The sequence below is a fragment of the Aulostomus chinensis genome, chromosome 14, assembly GCF_037954235.1.
Source record: "Aulostomus chinensis isolate RoL2024-O1b breed Wild chromosome 14, RoL_Achi_v1.0, whole genome shotgun sequence".
Lineage (NCBI taxonomy): Eukaryota > Metazoa > Chordata > Actinopteri > Syngnathiformes > Aulostomidae > Aulostomus > Aulostomus chinensis.
This window is the reverse complement of record NC_141333.1, coordinates 10,043,634-10,063,743: the sequence shown is the minus strand read 5'-3', so window position 1 is coordinate 10,063,743 and position 20,110 is coordinate 10,043,634. Positions and strand designations below refer to the sequence as shown.

Genomic DNA, 20,110 nt, shown 5'->3' with positions numbered 1-20,110 from the left:
AAAAGTAAAGATGCTTCCTAAGTGTTAAGGAGAGCCCTCCATGAAAGGGATATGATATTTGAGTATACTCAACCATCTCCCTCCATTTCACCAGTTTCCCGGAATGGAAGAGCATTTTTTTTAATGAGAGAGGTTGCTGAAAAGTTGACGGAATAGATCAAATACCCTTGTCAATGTGCTGCAACAGCTGAGCTGCAGAAGCCTCTGTAATTCGGATTTATCTAAAAAAAAAAAACTTCATTGAATAACAAAAACAAAATAACAAAAATACAAGTAGAATCATAGGTTAACAATCAGGGTTTTTTGTTTTTTTTTGTCTTTGAACTACAAAATGTTTTCAGATACTTTAGCTTTTCTGTCACGTATTAAAAAAGTTTGTGGATTGCAGGGTAACGCAGAGAAGGATGTGTCAGGGTTGTGCCCGAACGCCATGTCACTTTGCATCAATGCATTTATTGGTGAAGGGAAACGAATAATTATTTCACAATAATTTATTTGTGTTATTGTATTATATATTTCAGGACTCGTGGATGTGTTGGCTCCCATGATTTTACTGTTCAACAACAACAAACCCCATAACAAGTGCTACTTCTTTCTAAAGGCTGTGATGCAGTTTGTCCACAGTAAAATAATATATCTTTCATTACATAAATCAGAAGAAAATCAACACATACTATTAATGACAGTACTGGACTTTGCTAATCAGATTTTTTTGCAGAAAACAATTATATTATTATTATTTTATCATTTTCTGAGGAGAGCTTCTGTATACTTTTTTTTTAACAAAAATGCTGTTGAAAATGTATCTGAGCCATGAAATTATACAGAAATATTGCACGTTCTTGCCATGAATAATTGTTAAAAGTATAAGGTAACAGTTGGAAAAACGTCTCATGTCACATCACGTGTGGTATCAGTTTGCTGCGAATATAAATTTGTCTCGCCAGTCCCCAAGTTGACATGACAGCCGCACTACCCCTGCCAGGAAGCACTGAAGCACACAGGCAAAAAACAGGAAACCCCAACAACATACACACATTCAAAACCATCCCGTCAAATAACTGACAAGCTGTCTGGCCAGCGGTGGTTCCATTGAGGATTTGTGTCTGTGCGGGTGTTTGTGTGTGGTGTGGAGTGAGCGTTCCAGCTGGCCTGTCATGGGTCTCCCAATGGCGTGTGAACAGTAGACAGGGATCTAACTGGTGCAACATTGAAACACTCAACAGGCTGCAAAGGTCAGTTTAGGTGAGGTCAAGGCAGATGCAGGAATATTGTTATTTCCAAATTTAATAACATCAGTAGTTTCTTTTTCTTTTTTTTTTAAATCAGACAGTCTTTTTTCAGAATTAGCTATATTACAAAACTGAGCAAAGTGGTGTGATATATGACGTGTGTTTATATCAATAGTACCAGATCTTTTCCACTCAGAGTGACAAATAAAGACTACCACCACCTGCTGGTGTGTGGAGTTATTTCCTCTCACGCGGGCGGACAAAATACACGCCATGGGACATTCAGCTGAGGTCTTTTGTGCTGTGTGCACATTTTGGCCAAGACAGAAGCAATTGCTTGTTTGGTGCAGCTTTTAACAGAATAATATCTACTTATGTACTGACTATTCATGTTTCACTCACTGGTTTATCATTTCATTACTATGAACCTATTTGTTATTTATCATAATTGACATAATCATTCATTAACCTCTCTTATGCTCTTATCTTTTCATTTACCTTTTATCTACTGTTTGGAGATTTTCATTTCTTGACTCATTTTTACCCTCTATTGTTTGGTTTTATCCTGCCTCTGGTGTTTCCTCGCTTCTGATAGATTTTCCTCATTTCCTGTTTTAATAAGAACTCTAATTTTAGAACTTTATTTAGCTACAAAGTCATTGCTTTTGATGTGTGTGTGTGTGTTCGTGTGTGTGTGAGTGTGTGTGTGTGTGTTCGTGTGTCTGTGTGTATGTGTGTATGAGAGTATTGTTTTATTGTGCGAAACACTTTGTGTTAAATTTTCTTTGTATGAAAAGTGCTATACAAATAAAGTCGGGTTGACTGATTGATAGTGTAGTTCTTTGATGCTGGTTTGTGTTCCATGAGAACAAACACGAGGAAGGACTTAAAAATGTAAAATATTAGTGTCAAAAAAACAAATTAATGGTAATCTAGAGTTAGTTATCCGTTGCATAATTTTTTTTGGGGGGGGGGGTTAATATAAGTGTTTTTTATTTCTGTTTTACTAAAAAAAGACTAAATTTCAAAATAAGCCGTATTCATTCAACGACTTTAGAACGTGCTGATATAAAGCGTTATCACTTTTGTTTTTAAGTTAGGGAAAGGCAGAATACAGTCTAGTAGGCTTGCTCCTGCAACCAACGAGAGCTTGACGGTCCTCTCACAGACAACCTGCAGTGATACAACCCTGGCACCAATTGGGAAACTCAACTGAACCGAACGATGTACCCTTCGTTCTTTGTGTTGTTACAAACGTCTTACACATGTTGGGTCAATGTGATGCTGCTGGATGAGTGAGGCACACATATCGCTGTCATCTTATCTAATCTGAAAACATGACAGCTCTGTTACCGCAAAAGACATAAAGTTTTAAAATTAATTTACATTAACTTTGCATAACATCCTATGTCTGATAAAAATAACATTATGGATCACATAATCAATCAAAAACAGCTAAAAACAATCGCGACACTGACTTAAACTTTCTTTTATCCAAATGCTATTAGGTGGAACGCCCTTTAAGGCAACAGCCAACCAATGCAGGATACATATCCAACTTTCTTTATTTACTTAACCTTGACCAACTAACCAGCCACACATAAGCACTAATACCCTCCCATCCTTTGACTGATTCACACATTTGTGGAATGAGACCATAATTCCATCCAATAACCTCTGGAGTGAACTTAATAGTGTATACTCAAGTATTGAATTTCGGACCATGCCTGGGTGCCCTAGTGCTCAAAGAGAAACAGACGCTGTGAACTTGACAATGAGAGAGAGAGAGAGAGAGAGAGAGAGAGAGAGAGAGAGAGAGAGAGAGAGAGAGAGAAACATGGACCACCCAATGGCTAAGAAGAAAAACAAAGCAGGGTGGAGAGCAAAGTCAGTTTCAATCACATCGGAGGTGGGACAGTTGGAGGTTGTTGAGAGGTAGCAGCTCACCAACTGTGACCGATAAATGTAACACTGAAAAGTCTTCAAATCCTTTTTTTTTTATATATATATATTTTTTGTTAAATTTAGTTTGTCTAAAAAAAAAAAAAAAATATCCTGTTTGTTTGAGATGAGTGTCATTATGATTTCTGATAGAGTGCACAACACTTTTATTATTAAGGTCATTTACATGAGCAGGACGGAGATTCTTAGGCCTGGACTCTTAATTATGTTTTGGTTTTAAGTCAGAGTTCAAGATATTTTTATTTCTTTTATTTATTTATTTTTAGTCAATTTTTATTTATGTGTTGATAGTACAATTGATGAGGCAGTTCAAGGAATCACTGATCAAGATTTGAGTCTCCTCTCATATTTAGTATTTTATATATCCAATACAGAACACATTCCACTATTTCCATTTACCTATTTTAACTATGTAATACCTAAGTTATATGTACATATAGGTTTGAGTGTTGGCTTGACCTGTCCTAAAATTACTCACAGCCTATTTGTCTTTTTTTTTTTAATTAATTATTTTTTTACCAGTGAGAAGGCTGACTGCTTTAAACATTAGTGACCATCTGAGGTTAAAACCCTCCTGAAATACTAGCAGGTGAAAGAACATGAAAAACGGATGAGTAGCAGATCTACAGTCATACCAATCCAGCTCTTATACAAGAATCCCTTTAAATTTGTCTAAAATGTTTTACTATTTGTACTCTTTAACGAGCTAGGATACATTCACAGGTAGTGCCCCCAAAAAACAAGATGATAGACCAAACATATAGGGTCAATGACAACAGCTGCACAGGTGTTTCAGCCACATCTTCAGAGGCAAAAACTATCATTGTGTGACTACGTACCTGCCAGTCATGACGCACAAAGATAACAATTATATGAGTGCATCTTCCTACTTAACAGTGTTCACAATGGGTCAAATTCCGAGTGTAAAGTAGAGAATCGGTGAACTGGAGACGGTTTCTACATCATGACAGAATGATTCAGGAATATCAGTAATCTGGGTGGTAAAATCCCATGACTAGAATGCTTCAAAAATGGGCTTACTTTTGGGCTTTGACTCACTTGATAAAGTGATTTACACTCCCACCTCTTATTACCACTCATGCAGCTTTGAGCAGAGCACTTAGCATTTTAATAATGCAAAGAAAGCTCAACTGACTATTGCCTGATTGAATAAAGCAAAACACGGCACATTCACATAAAATAGTTCCCAGAGCTCAGTGGAGGACTAGGAGCTCTCTCCACATCTACAGTTACGTGAAAACATTCCACGTTATCAACTAAATTATAAAGATACAAGTCAGCACTATTTCAGTCTTGAGTTTTGAGTCAATCTGGTACATAAATGACTTTAAACTGTAGAAAAATGTAAGTCGTGGAGTGTGATGTAGTTCTGATGTTGGCCACCAGGGGGACAATGATAGGCATGGAGTTTGACCAGAGCGGGGAGGCAGTCTGTCATGATCCGTGAGCCTGTGTGAATGTGTGTGTCAGAGGAGAGTGAGACAGGGGCTGTAAATCACTGAGCTGATGTTAATTGTTTAATAATTGAAACCCTATTAACATTAGCCTTAACATTTATTACATCTTTGGCATTAAATGTGGTTGAGGAAATAAAAAAGTACTTAGTGTTTCTTCATGTTGCTGTATGGCCACATATTATACATCTTGTTAATTAATTGCTTTTTGCTGAATACATTTGAAAACAGTATAGAAAATGGATGGATGAAAACATTTGAAAGAATATTAATTATTTAAGTGCAAGAAGCCTGAATATTTATTCTAATGCATTAAGGAAAATCAAGCCAATTAGAGGTGTTTTTAAAAGTTTATATATCCTCTGAAGTAAGCTTTATTAATAATGGAGTAGAATTCAGGTGCTCTAAATTAATCCCTGTTCTAACTAACTGCTGCTTGTGACTGCGTTGACACAGCACGGTAATCACTCAGTGCTTGGCTTCAGTCTGTTTTTGTCCTAAGGTTAAAGATCAAATGCCACTGTTGACCCCCCTGAACTGGCCTGTTACTCAAAGCTCAAAGTCCCACAGGAGTGACTGACACACTGTGCTGTGTGTACGTATGTGTTACCTTTCTATGCAGATGAGAACCTTTGGAGGGATTTTCTTGTCTCTCTGAAACACAAGGAATGGACAGCTGACCTAAAGACAAACACATGCATGCACACAGTTGGTTAGCAGGAATCTTGAAGTGTTCCAGTTAATAATAGTCAAGACATTTCAAATACATATCTAAAGACAGTGACACATCCTACAACTCTTACAAAATAATTTTGGATTTTTTTCCCCACATTTCTCCTGAATGTCAAAAGAAAAGTACACAAGAGAAAGTCCATTATAAATGAAATAACATGCAACGCAAACCAAAATTTTTTTTTTTAAAGAACTCAGAATCTATTTAATTCCAGAGCTCCTGCCTGCATAACAGAGAGTGGTCTTACCAGATTACATTATTACATTTCTAATACATTATTAGATTAGAATTAAAAAAAAATAATTCTCAATGGGTCATTCCAGTTACAAGCATGAAAAGGTAGACCTTGAGGTAGAAAGTTTTGATGAACTCCTACTGTATGCAATCACAAAGATGTCCCACTCAGTTTCTGTAGCTCCACATCTGTCATTGAAGCACTGAAATGTCAGTTATTTTCCACAGCCCTATAAACATTATCACCCCAAGAATCTCAGTCTGTACTTCAATATACGAAAGTAGAAAAGCCTGCCAAAAATAGTGGGAGTAGGACATCTGTCCAACTATTTCTCCACTGGCCTGACCTTAAGTGTGTATCTGACCCGCAAGATTCAATGATCTGAACTGCGGATCTTACAGGTCAATGATCAGAAAGAAACAAGAGAGAATTACAAAGGATGGCCCGAAAGTGGATGATTATCAACTGGCGCCCATTAGAGCAGACATGAAGAAGACAAGCGTAGCTAATGATACCATATTCATCAACTTCTGGCATTCATGTTACATTTCAGGCATTTAGCTGATTTAGCTCTCATCTGGATTGACTTAACGATGACTGAGCAGGTACTGCTCAAAACTAAGTGTGGTTCAAGGACATTTGAAAAAGCCATACGATTCCTGACAAACACACTGGTTGCTGCAAGGATCCAGTGGGACAATCACTTTAATCTCAATGCCAATTTGCTATTACAGGCTTAATTAGGAATGGACAGCTGAGCTGAAGACAGATGCATACCTGCACATCGAGTTATGTCTGTGAGTGGGCCTCTTGAAATGTTCCATTCATAAAAATAGATGAAACATTTTAATCAAATATCTAAAGATAGTGATTCATGTGATAAATGTTTTACCACCTTATGAATATTAAAACACAATTTTGGATGCGATTAGTCTATTTTATAGTTGTTCTCAGTACAAAAAGGAAATGAAATGACAGAAATGAGAAATACAGAGTTAATAAAAACATCTTTGTATATTTAAATTACATCCTCTGTGTGCAAATTTGAAAACTCAAGTGCATTATATTGTCTGCTCAATCATTGTGCAAACTGAAACATGAACAACTGTGAAGTGCAGTAATGTAACAATTACTTTTGTCCATGCAAAAAATCTAGACTTAAATAGATATTTGGCACAACTATAGAGTAGTTCCAAGTACAGATTTTGGGGAGTTTATTTGCATTTCATATGTAGATACTATTAACCCTAATGGCCACATCTGAGTGCTACTCTTAATTCAGTAATTTCATGGTAATCCGTCACTGATCTAACAAGGATGTCACCGCATTACAAAATCCTTCTATTGTCTACATAATGGGCCAAAAACCTTTGTACATAAAATGATCCAGATATTCATGCGTGTGCATGCTTTCGTAATGTTGACAGAAACAAAAAAAAAAGGAGAGGAAAACATAATGCTGCAAACAACTTTGTACAGTGACAGTGAACTTGCTCGTTGATCACCAAAATCTTTCAAGTTCATCCTTGAGTACTTGTGACAGTTTGAGCTGAGTTTAAAGGAAGTACTTCCTAGCGATTCCAACCTAGCCTACCAGAGTAAGGTGGCTTAGACACCGTAAAAAACACGATGCTTCTGGCCTACACTATGGCTGTTGCCAGCACGGAAACAAAAGAAGTAAAAAAATGATGTGAAATGCATTGTGTTTCTGGAGAGATGACCCTACCACTATTCAGAGCTGACTCCAACAGTTCCTACTGCGTATTTTAGAAGAATAAGTGAGTTTTAACACAAACTACATGCATCACCTGAGAGATTTACTGATCTGGAGACTTGGTAATGTCATAAACTTTAGTCTCATATGCATCACCATCTTCATGCTTAAAAAAACCAAACAAACAAACAACAACTTCCTCTTGACTTTATTCATGTCCAAAGCAGTTTGACAATCTGTATGTTAAAATGTAAAGTTATCCACAGAAAGATATATGGACACAATCTCTGTAGGTATATCATTGTCATCAACCCATCTGCCCCATTTGTCTGTCTACCTGCCGGTCTTCGTTCAGGGCCTGTCATCGCTGCACTCCAGCAGGCCTTCTGTGTCTGGATTAATCTCCCCGGTTGACTGCTGATCTGAAGGTGGGTCAGCTGCCATCCACTACCACCAAAACTAATTTCACTGTGTCACTGCGTGACACCCCCCGCCCACTACCCAAAATATTGCAAAATATCTTCATCTGTCTCTGTCTCATCTACATGTGAGAGGGCAGGAGGGCGGGGGACAAGTCACAGGGAGAAAGGTCAGCGCATTGAAGGAGTTCATCATTCTGAGGTGACAGAGCTGCTCTTTAGGAAGCAGATGAAGGGAAGAGGAAGGAGGAGGGGATAGCGGGGAGGGAGGGAGAAACACAGAGGGGGGGAGTATGTTTGTCTGGTTATTGGTTATCAGCCAAAAGTTCATCATGTCCTATGGTGTTGGCTGACAGCCACTGAGTGCAAATCAATCATCATACTGTTTGTCTTTCACCATCACGTGTTGCCTTTGATTGTGTCTTAATTATGAGAAAACTAAAGACAGACATCATACTCAGGCTACCAATGGTCATTTGGTGGCCAAAAACACACAAGAGGGTTTAGAGCAACAACAAAAGGTGGTAGTCAAACACATATATTCCGTTCACAAATGAATGCATCACAAAACTTGCTGGCGTCTGGCATGAGGCAAACAGCTTTTAATAGCATCAAACCCACTGCTGTTTGTTTGGGACCATCTGTCCAGTCTATTGTGTTGCTCTTTGGAAGCTCATCGGGTGACAGCTGATGTATGGGCTCTTACCAAGTCCCCAGCTAGGCCCTCGGGATCCTGCCACACTGTTTTCTCCCCGTCTCCCATTTACTTCTCATTCCTTTTCTTCTGTTTTGTCTTTTTAACCTTTTCTTCAAGATGGCAGTTTGCATTTTCCAGTGGTGCTACGCCAATTTATCAAAAACAGGAGTCGAGGAAAGGAAACTGTATGAATACATGAGTGCATCTATGATGAAGGGCCAGGCTGAGAATCCCTGCATTGCCAAGTGCTTATCAACTGTGTCTTGTAGGGTACAAAGGTAGGGCATTATGTGCCGAAGTTAGCGTCACGATTATTGCTTGATGGATGCTTCGGGTTAACCTTTTAATATTCAACAACAATTTTGTTAAAGACAGCATGTAGAATTGGGGGAAGACCATATTAAATGGTAAATGGACATTCTGGCTATTGCAATCAGCTTAGAGCTACTTTTACATGGCTGACTTTCTGTATTCTAGAGTCGCAAAGAAGTGATAAAGCAGTGAATTAACATCTTTGTGAGTTTAAGACACCTTTTTCAAAGTACTTGAATCCACTTTTTGGTTAAGAATTTGACACATGAGAACGTAAGAATATTACAGATGCAGCAATTGTGTGGGCTGGCCAAAAGAACACACAGAATACAAAAAAAGGCTACTCTGATTTCATCTTTGATGTTTTTTTTCCAGCCTGTCCCATCTTTTTCTCTTCAAACTGTACATCACAAATTTCACCCTATTTCAAAGCTGTCCTGTTCATTGTCCCATTGGTAGACGACCACATGCTTCCTTCATTTCATGCATAGCTGCTGGCTGCATCTTTTCCATTGAAAGTGAGAGGCTTCACCAGGAGGATGTAACAAATGGGAGGGTCACGTCTATTCCAAATTGCCCTCACAACCACAGGCACCCTGACCAAAGAGACAATGCGCTAAAGCAGCAATCAGGACACAAACCCTCATCTGGCTTCCCATCTGCAGACATGGCCAATACTGGATCCAAGCTAGAGGCAACACACAGCATCAAACAAGCGTGTTGCTAGACAACGCAACTGACTACTACACTCCCTCTGCGCCCCACCCAGGTTATGCTTTCTCAGAAGACACCACCCTGCGACAAATCAGTAAACTGTTTTAAATTAAAATGGATAGATTCCCAAGCTAATTTTCCTGCAGGATAAATGCATGACAGTTGCAATGGGGAATTCACAAGTGTTCACCGCCAATTCTTGGGTTAATTCAGGACAGATGCATGATTTGGTGCATACAAAGAAAGATAGAGGGGAAATTCTGCAATTCCTTTGCTGGCCTACATGATGGATTCTATAACTGCACACATTTTATTTCCTCTCTGCACCACCTCCTTTGTTATTTAATTCTTACAGAACAAACACGCTTGAATTTAAGTTGGCCCATTGAGAGGTTGAGGAGTACATTTGAGTTTATGGGTGTGGGGTGAAAGCTGGGTTCAGGAAGTTTTCACTCCTTTCTTCCCAGGGTGCCCCTGGCCTCCCCAACTTCTAGTCAGCGGCTGAAAGAAGCCAGACACCAGCAAGATAATCACCACCTAATAAGAGCCTATATTGAAAGCAGTCTGGTGCTCATGGACTACAAGCTGGAAAGGAATGCGCATACACATACACACTCACACGTGTATTTTAACGCATGCGTTACCCACATAGTTGGGGCAGGTGTAATTATGGTGCACGGTGACACACTTCAGAGAGAAGAGATCACTCACAATCTGGACACATGCGGACATGCATGTGTACAAGAAGACCAACACAGCCACGTGCACACACAAAATCACACACTAGATCCTTTTTCCTCTTCTTCACTTTATTCCTCTACCACCATCGTAGAAAAATGTTAGCATATGGCAAAATATATCAATAATTTCATGATACATCAATTATCAATTCAGGAAAAGACTGAAAAGGAGGGGGTGTGTATGGTTGGGTTCTGGTTTGGTGTGATCTTATGAAAGAGGCTCAGCTTAGAAACTCCAGTCGTATCCCCATTGTGAAAGTGAATAGAATTCCATAGAACCTTTGAGGATTGTTAAAGTTACAGCCACATGTGACTGAAAAAACTTCATGAGGGAAAATTCTCCATGAAGTGTTCATAAAATGATGTTCCAAAAAACTCTAGCATTGTGGTATAAATTGAAAGCCTTGTAATGCCACAAGGCCAGTCTTACAGGAACTCAATGAGTATTCATATTATTGAATTAAAGTGACTACTATATTTATAAATTAATTATATAAAGAACAAACAGTTTCTCACTTAGCTTACGTTAGACAGACGCCGACACGTTTTTCTTCTTTTGTTTCTTTTATGGTCCTTATTAAGTACTGTCTGAAAATTGACTATTTTCTTTTCATTGTATTTTAGACAAAAACTTAGTTCGAGTTCAGAGATATTGGCAGTGATGAAAGGTTCTTCCCCAAAAGTGCTGAAGAATTCTTCAACCTGCCAATCCTTCATTTTGGCATACTGGCTGAACATAAACCAATACTGGTGGGCTTCAGCTCAAAATCAAATCACCACAAATTAAGAAAATGTGGCACAAGTGTGGCCAACTGTTCAAAGTGTATTGTAACATTGTCCATAAAATTTGTACTGTGCATTTTTGGACCTGAAGTAATAAGTTCATTTAGAAAGTCCACAATTATCATAACAACTGCAATATTTTCTTTCTTGTTTTTTTTAATTTGGAACTACATTTACACTGATTGTGTAAATTCCTCTACTTATGGGAACACCACAACTAACACAAATTACTGTAATATTTCAAAATTGATAAAATCCAGTCTGCTTTGTTGCAAACCAAGAAAAACTAAATGTAGCTTCAAAAATAATGGGAGTAAGAAGAGTTCACAGCGGTAAAGGCGAGGAGATGAAAGATATTTCACTGCGATTATTTTTCACTCTGTCTGCAAAACATGCGAAAAGCAAACACGATAAATGTTGACTGTATTTTAAGCCTGTTAGCTTTCTCTGGTTTTATTTGGATAATTGCTCTCAATTATTTGTTTTAAGCCTTTTGGTCTCCATGAATGCTGCAACAGTCCTCCTCTAAACACACACACAAAAGAACAAAATGTACTATCGATGCAAACACTTGCAAGCCCTTGTTTTCTACAACATAAAAATTCAGCTACTCACAAATAATTTTGTAATCCATTCATCCTTTCACACATGCTCACATACAACCCAACCATTAGTCCCCTCCCCATGGCACAGCACATCCAGTGTCCAGCTACTACACCATCAGCACCATCAAAATTGAATCTATATTCTCTTCTCTTCTTCTCTGTCTTTTTTTTTCTTCGTTTGAGTGACTATGAGGAGCAGCAGCAGCAGCTGTAGCCTCTCCCTACTCATGCACAGCCGGGGGAAGGCAATAGGTTTAGCAGACGAGGAGGCGAGGCAGATTTATGGTAGTGGGGGTGACCTCTGGGGCCGTAACACGGTGATGGGTGAGTGGCTCTCAACGGTAAGCTACTGGCACTTGACAAAGTGCCCGAAGCAGAATGAATTTACTTCTCTTTTCCTCAATCATCAAGCAGCCACTGCCCTGACCCCCATCCTGACTGCTATAACAAGATCTCCCATCTCACAAGGGCCTGAAAAATTTACTGTCACATCTACTTTTCAATGAGCTCAAGTGAGCACTTCTTTCACCTTCAGCGGAGCAGGTGCCAGTGTGGAGGAGGGCTAACCTGTCCCATGTATGTGTGTTCCATGTGTACGGTGTTTTGTCTATGTGTGCATTTTGTGAGACTGGGGGATAAAGAGAGAGACAGAAAATGTACAGGAAGAAATGTTTGTACTCACATGTATACAGTACAGACTCACTCATTTCCTCCATCAATTATCCAAACAGTTTCAGGCAAAAACACACATACACATAGTAACAATCTTTAAACAGAAATTAAGGCATTCTGCTGGCCAGGTGGTTAACACACATTCCCACAACACCCGGTGTTTTCTCTGATTCCAACTGGGGACCTGCACTGCATCTCTCTCCCCCTTTACCCCCGTTACTCCTCTATCCAATGATAGGAAAGTAGCCAAATAACAACAACAAAATACTACTTATACAAATACAAGCCAGACAACTGTCTCTCTTTCACACACGCACACACACACACACACACACACACACACACACACACACACACAGAATGAGGTTGCCAAGGAAGAACAGAGGGCACTGCAAAACGGATGTCAGTAGACACCTCAACCATTAATATCAGGAATCAATCTACCTTATCACATTCCTTATACACACACACACACACACACACACACACACACACACACACACACACACACACACACACACATATATACACACTCTGGCCAACACAACAGGCAGTATGAAGTCTGTGAGTTTGCCAGCTTTCATCAGCTTGATGGCACTAGAGTTGGATTTAATGATCCTGATATTTTTTTTATATGCAGTCGATAAATCCTGATGCACACATACTTTCATTCATTTCACCTTTCTTACACTCTAGTTGTTGAGGAGAAAGGGGGGGGGGGTTTAGTAAAGTTGGTCAAACTAAAAAAATATTTTTGCATTATGAAATGTTGCAGTGAGAAGTTCGAAGCCAACATTAACCATAGTTGCTTATTCCAGTGTTTGAGTTTATACTACAAAATTTCAAAAGTACTACAAAGAAATTCCATTTAATTGAGTTTTTAATCACCCCTATAATTCTATCTGATTATTTTTTCATACAGATTCAAATGAGAACATGTCATACCATTTGACAAATATCTGACCGGGCAAAGGAAAAGGAAAAAAAAAAAGATGAAGCATTAAATAAACTATTTTTTTGTGTAATTGCATGTTCCATAGAAAGTGGAAATAATGCATTTGTATTTCATTTGTTAAAGTGAACTGCAAACATTTTATTGGTTGGAACAGGTTTTGAAAAGGCTGATGGGAATATTTGGCACCCACTAATATCATTTTGCCCTTGGTTACAGTTCCGATCAATATGCTGTATATCGGACAAAGAAAGTTGGTTATGCCTACATTTCATTTTGTCAATTTCACTCGTTATAATGTCATAACTAAAACCTCTTTTCTTTTATGGCTCGCTCTTTTGCCCACCCACACCCACTGGGATAATGTTATCATGATGAGGCAATAAAAATCAGTGATTAAACATGTGTAATTTTCCAGAGACTGTGTATTAAAATTTATTGTCTCTCTCTCTTTCTCTCTCTGGTGAGCCATCACATCAGCCCTGGAGCGGCAGACACACTGCAGGTTACAACTGAAAATAAAGAAGGGTATTAAAAGCTATTCAATAAGCCACTGTAAAATTGATCAGGCCATAAAAAACGGAAGCTGCTACCCACCTGCTTTCTACCCCTCCCATCCACCCTAAACAGTGGAATGTGGCTGTAGAGGAATAGGAGAAATGACTGCAAGCATGGAAAGTGACTAATAGAAGGACTGAGACAGGGGACACCGACCCCCATCAACACAAACGTCTGCAGCTAGGGGATATTTTGTTTTTACCGGTAGGAAAACCTTGTGCTGTGATATTACTTGCTAATTGTGCTTTTCAAAAACTGTAAAAGATTTATTTTTTGATAATCTGTGTGGTAAGAATTTCACTTGGACTTTGGCTATCATTTGAAAAAAAGAAAAGCAAGCAAGCAAAAAAAGAATAAGAAAATTCCGGAGGTGAGCAGAGGTGCCATCGGCTGAATCAGTGGTAGTGGTACTAGTGGTGTAGTGGCTCAGCAAACAGCGTTTTTCTTTTAACTTTCAATTCTCCTAAGCATCCGTGCTTCACAGCCTCTAGGGCTATTGCCTTTCTCAATCTGTCCCTGGAGAGGCAGGAGTTATGGTCCCTGTCGATTGAGGAGAAAGGGATGTTATTCCCCTGTCACCTACTGGTCGCGCCGCCATCCTCCCTGCCCTGATCTACGGCCCGACTCCCCCCCCCTTTACCCCCCTTTCTCTTCCCCACTTTGCTTCGTCGTAAGCTGCTGGCTATGTCATTGCTATGGGCTGTTGAGATGAGGATGATGGAAAATGTTCGGGGGGGAGGGAGTGGAGGTGCTGATATTGGTTTTGAGGGGCTGTTGGCAGCTGCAGGATGGTCGTAGTGTAGAACAGTACTGTGCTGGTCAGTAAATGTATTGGAAAATTAAATTCCATTTATGCAAATACAGTGAATCAATGAAGATGAGGGAAAAAAATCTCCTCTGAGTGTGCATTGGATATTTATATAAAATTATAGAATAGCAAAGCTTTTAAGTATGCTTTTGAAAGATAGGAGACAGTGGAGTGTAATCTCTTTACTGGAGAGAGGTGAACTATGAGACAGTCTGGCCCTGGGCATCTGCTGGTCCCTGAGTGACTCCTTAAGGGAGCAGTGACAGGGTTAAATATGAAAGTCACTTAGCTGGCGGATGAGTTTGATCAAAGTTAAGGTTCCATGTTAGGTGGCTGTTTAAAAATAATCCGCGGCTACTGGATGCTTAAAACAGCAGTTTGAATACTTCCACAGTTTGTTGGCATTTTTATGAGTATGTTGTCTTTCATCTCATGTTTTGAATGTATTTATTAAGTTGTGTGATTACCGGCATTGGTTTATCTTTTGACAGGAAAAATCCAAAAGTTGTGGATGTATTTTGATGAACTTCAATAGGATGATAGAACTTTGGTTGAGGAACAATCACTGATATTTGGAGAGCAAATGTGGATCAAGCAGATGTGGATCTGATGACAACATTATGACTTGGAGGCTCTATGCTCTTTTCCAATGCCATTTAAGTTTATTTTTGTTCTTTACACAGCATGGCAGCCAAGACAGACTCACTAAAGACTGTTTTGGAGGGATTTAGTCCTATAGTCGCAGGGGTATTGCTGAAGATGGAGGTTTTACTCACAATGCCATTTCTAGGCACATAAAGTACCAATAACATGCCTTCAAGAGACAATAGTTCTCTAATGGGTTGAAATTTGTCCAGACAAGAGTGCAATGAATTTCTGTGAGATATGAGTTTCATTTGTGGTTTCGTAAATTCCTACAGAGAAAATATCTCATGGTGTCGTTCTCTGGTTCAGTTGAAAGAAGAACTATCCGATTCAACAAACAGCAGGCCCCCTTAAACCACCAACACCACCAATTCACATCAGCAGTACATCAGTTCATCTGACACATGCTCAACAGAGGACTTCCAGACCTCAAAGTGCTCAGCCCATTTCCATGATGGCCAACGCTTAGCCCTGTTTAGGTACTATTGCACTTTAGGCAAATTCTGAGTTTGTGAGGGTCTCACTGGGTGAAGGAATAAATAAATAAGCAGATAAATAGATGAATAACCCAGAGGAATGGGAGCCCCTGCAGCTTGGCCATCCATCATATATCCTATTACCACGCTCTCAGCGGCACCTGCAGTATGTATAATGCAGTCAACCTCTGTAAGCAGATACAAATTCAACTCTTTTCCTCCTCAATTTGTTATATCTGACAACACCACAGCTTGCGCTCTGTTGTTTCTTTGAATTATGAATAGATTCCCTTCACAGGACTTTCGCCTGTGCGTGATAGCATGGTGTTGTTATGCAGAGCAGCTGCATAAAACAAATTTGAGAAGTCTGGTACGAAGCTGGGCGAATATGCATAAACAGTTGCGCTTAAAGACACTTAAGAACAAGCAAATGGGCTCAATACTTCATCTTCTGAGTTGTTTCAATTGGTGCGATAAATATTGAGTGCCAGAGTGTAGTACAAGTGCAGAAATGTAGTTTTGTAAAATGATCAAATTGTGTTTTGAGATTGATCATGAGAAATGTTGGGAACCTGCTTTAACAGTTGATTTAAATCTTAATTCCAGGCTGAAAATCATTTTTGCACACTGCTTGAGCCATAAAACATGTTACAACATTGTTCAACAATAGAGAGATTAGTGGGAATGGAAGGAAAATGTGTCAGAGGAAGAGAGAGCAGAAGAGAGAATGGAAAGCTATCTAGTAACTACAAATAAACAAAGCACATGGAAGTGGAAAAGAGAGAGAAAGGGAAGCCAAGTGGGATAAAGGAAGAGGAATGTAAATACATAGCAAACCAATAGCACATTTTCAACCTGTTTGTTTGAGTATTTACACTATGAAGCTACAATCAAGTCCTCAAAGCTTCAGCCCACATGACAAGAGCCCATTTCATGGCCACACATCCTCTAAACAGCCAAGCCAGCTAGCCAAATCTCAATCCACGCACAGGCACACGCTCAACCACACACACAAACACAAAACCCCCAAATCATATACACTTATTTGTCAATCACTTCAAAATGCAAAAAGGATGCTGGGAAAATGTATCAAATTTAATTTGTGCACGGAGTGAGGGTAGGGGAGGGACGTTGAGAGGAAGTAATTTTTTTTTGGACTTGGCTGAACTTTTGAGCCCTGTTTGGTTAGACCAGATGTAGAATTAGTGCACATCACTTTGCATCAGCAAGACAATGAACACAAGCTGCTGCTCAGAGGCCAAATACCTCTCTGTCACACAGACACACATCCATACCTTGCCTGCAGTATCTGTGATTCTGCAACGGTAATTATCAATGTGATGTAAACTCCCACAGCAACAAATTCTTCTTCCTATTCTTCCAGAGGCATGTTTGGTGTCTACATATCACTGGGCTGTTGCACCACTCGGAAATGATAGAAAACATCAACAGCACAAAACAACTTTCATTCCTTCCCCCACTTCTAGACAGCAAGAAATGTAATAAGTACTTTAATAAACACACACATAGATGCTTTGGCATCATAATGTTGGTTATTTTTCAGTCTAACTAGCCTGGCTTCTCTCTAACTATGATGTAATATGGCAGGGCCAGCTCCACAGTTCTCTGCCAAGTATGACAAGCAGAAAGCTGGCTGACAGTGGCCCTCGTCATAGTTGCTGGTAAAAACTAGCAAGCCTTCCCAAGCACCGGTGGCAACACCACCTCACACGAGTACCCTGAGGCACCAAATATAAGTCAGTGCAAACTGTTACAATCAAAAACATTAATGCATTTCAACTGGAAGTATATTTTCTGGCTGCACGACATCACACGACAGGTGGTGGCGAGTGCAGTTAAAAGACAAGTCCGCATTTTTGAGCAGATTGTGATGGTGAATGGATCCAACAAACCATGGAATTTGTAGTGGGAGGACGGTGTTTGACTCCTGGCTGAGTTCCATTTATAACACAGCATTTCAAAACAAGCCTATCCTCAGAGTTTGGAGTCCAGAGCCACGGACTTTGTCGTGGGACACAGGTGCTCGAATCCTGTTTGAGTCTTGTAAATATCTTGTATATATGTACAAATTGGACAACTGTAGTGCAACTGCAAAAGTTGTCAAACCAAATGCATTGAAAACACAATCACAATACATTTGTGCTATGTTATTGTCCAACAGAAAATGTCATTTCAAGCAACTCTTCCCTTTTAATAAGAATAACATAAAGCAATTTCATACATTGTTGAGTCGGGATGTTCTGTGTCAACAAAGAAAAATACTTCCAGTAGAAAGGGATTGGTTTGAAAGTTTTGCTATTGTGTAAAAAAAAAAAAAAAAAGTAAATTTAAGTCCGTTTTCATAGAATTAATAAATTAAATTTTGTGACTATTACACGAGCAGCAGACAGACAGTGTTAAACAAAGACAGATTCACAGCATGCCTCTCCAAATGAGCAAAAATCACACTGGAAAGGCACAAGCACCTAACAGCTGCTTTCACTTATTAAATAAAAGAGTTCTATTGACTCCTCCTTAACATGCAAACTACTCTTCATTTAGGGGACCAATATTTATTCTGAAAACATGGCAACTTGACATTTGACCTTGCCAATATTGCCAATCGTGTCCCCCCACACACACACACACACATACACAAAAGATTCATATAGATAAACAGATTTAACAGCAAGCACCCTGATGAGACTGCTGCAAACATTCTGTCATTACACAAGGGAAACCCATTTCTGTATTTCAGAGCTGGGGGATCCTGTTGCATGTCAATGAAATGGGCTAAACATGCATGACAAGTGATCTTGTGTGGGTGAAGGCATATAAGGGGGAGCCAACCCCATGGTGGTGTCAGCAAACAATCTGTGTATTATCTGCAGAAGATGCATGCAATAGACCGCCGCACCACTTTATCTACAAGGCCCCTAATTGCAAGGGATGCTGAGGAACACATGTTAGGAAAAGAGGAGCGGTGTCAGATGTCAGCAGTGTGCAGGCATATGGTTCCTACAAGCTGCATTACGTAAACTGGAAATGACACCAGGAATCAGTGCAGACAAACGTGTACGAATCTATCTATCTATTGATCTATCAGAGGGCCACTGGGTGAATAGACTTTTAAAATAGAAGGTAATAAACCTCAACTAAAATCTCTAACCAAAACCGTAGTTTCTTTTCATTCCTTTGCTTTTCTATTTGGTCAAGTACTTGCAAATAGGTGACCTTGGAAAGATGCCCCCCCCACCCCCCCAACACTTCTATGCAACTCCATAATGCAGAAAAAGTCAGCCACATTTATTTAGCTATAACCTGATCACAACAACTACAAACAACAGCAAAACTGTGTCATTGTCTGGAACAACAATCTTAGATTTGAGCCAAAGCAAACTGATAACATTTCCAGTTTGGCGCTATCATGAAAGAGGGTGGACAAGAGCGAGTTACACTGAATGCCCAAGCTGAACGAGCAACTTAACACTGACATTTCAGTTAGTTGGACTTTTAATTTAAATCAAGAGTTTGAGGGTCAATAAACATACAGCTTTCGAGAAAATTTGGATTGTACTGGCCCACGCATAAATGAATGTCTTGACAGTTTTGCTGTTGTTTGTATTTTTAGGCTATGGGGCGCTGTAAGCTTCCAGCTAAATATACATGGCAGGCTTTGTCTGCATTATCAAGTCACACAGTGACGCAGCCTTGGAAAAAAAGTACCTTTGTGTGCTTAAGACACTCTTTTGTATGTGAAAGGCAAAATATATTTATTTTTTTAAGTATCATAAATAATAAAAATCTAAATAAATGAGGACTTGATAAAGACATGCATATTTATATTTTGTTAGTAATCATGCAATACGCACAGTGCATTAAAATATTGTTTAAATTAAAAGTTAAACAACAAAAAAACAATCTTTTTAATTCAAAACATGAACCATAAAAGAAAGATAACTGTGATAACTGTTTGAACGTCTTAGGAGATGGAGGCTTTAACAAAAGCTAGAGGATGATGATGGTAACACTGGTGACCCAGCACATTATTCCTGTTTAAAAGGGCTCGCAACCTTCAACTCAGCCATTGTGTGGGGCCATCTCATCATGAATGCAACACTCAACACATACACAAACACCCACACAACCTTTCCCCTTTCAATTCAACCCCAAACACACACACTTACACACACACACACGCACACGCACATTTTCCTTCTATTACTTCATTATGCGCTCGTCCTTCTTTTTTGCTCACAACTATGTGCTTTACCTTTATTCACTTTTTTTTTTTTTTTACTACTTTTTTATTATGTACACTCAACATAACCCACCGTCTGATTAGATGTTTGCAGCACCCACCTTGGGGAAACACAAA

The 20,110-nt window shown here is 39.2% G+C and overlaps 1 protein-coding gene across 1 annotated transcript in view; it reads right to left on the bottom strand.

Moving 5' to 3' along the window:
• The window catches only part of LOC147249692 (adhesion G protein-coupled receptor D2), an 89,778-nt gene that overhangs the window by 14,375 nt on the left and 55,293 nt on the right, over nt 1-20,110 (bottom strand). The window contains exon 24 of the mRNA XM_086224926.1: nt 5,280-5,350. Within this exon, the coding sequence (XP_086081052.1) occupies nt 5,280-5,350 (71 nt within the window). The remainder of the gene's footprint in view (nt 1-5,279; nt 5,351-20,110) is intronic.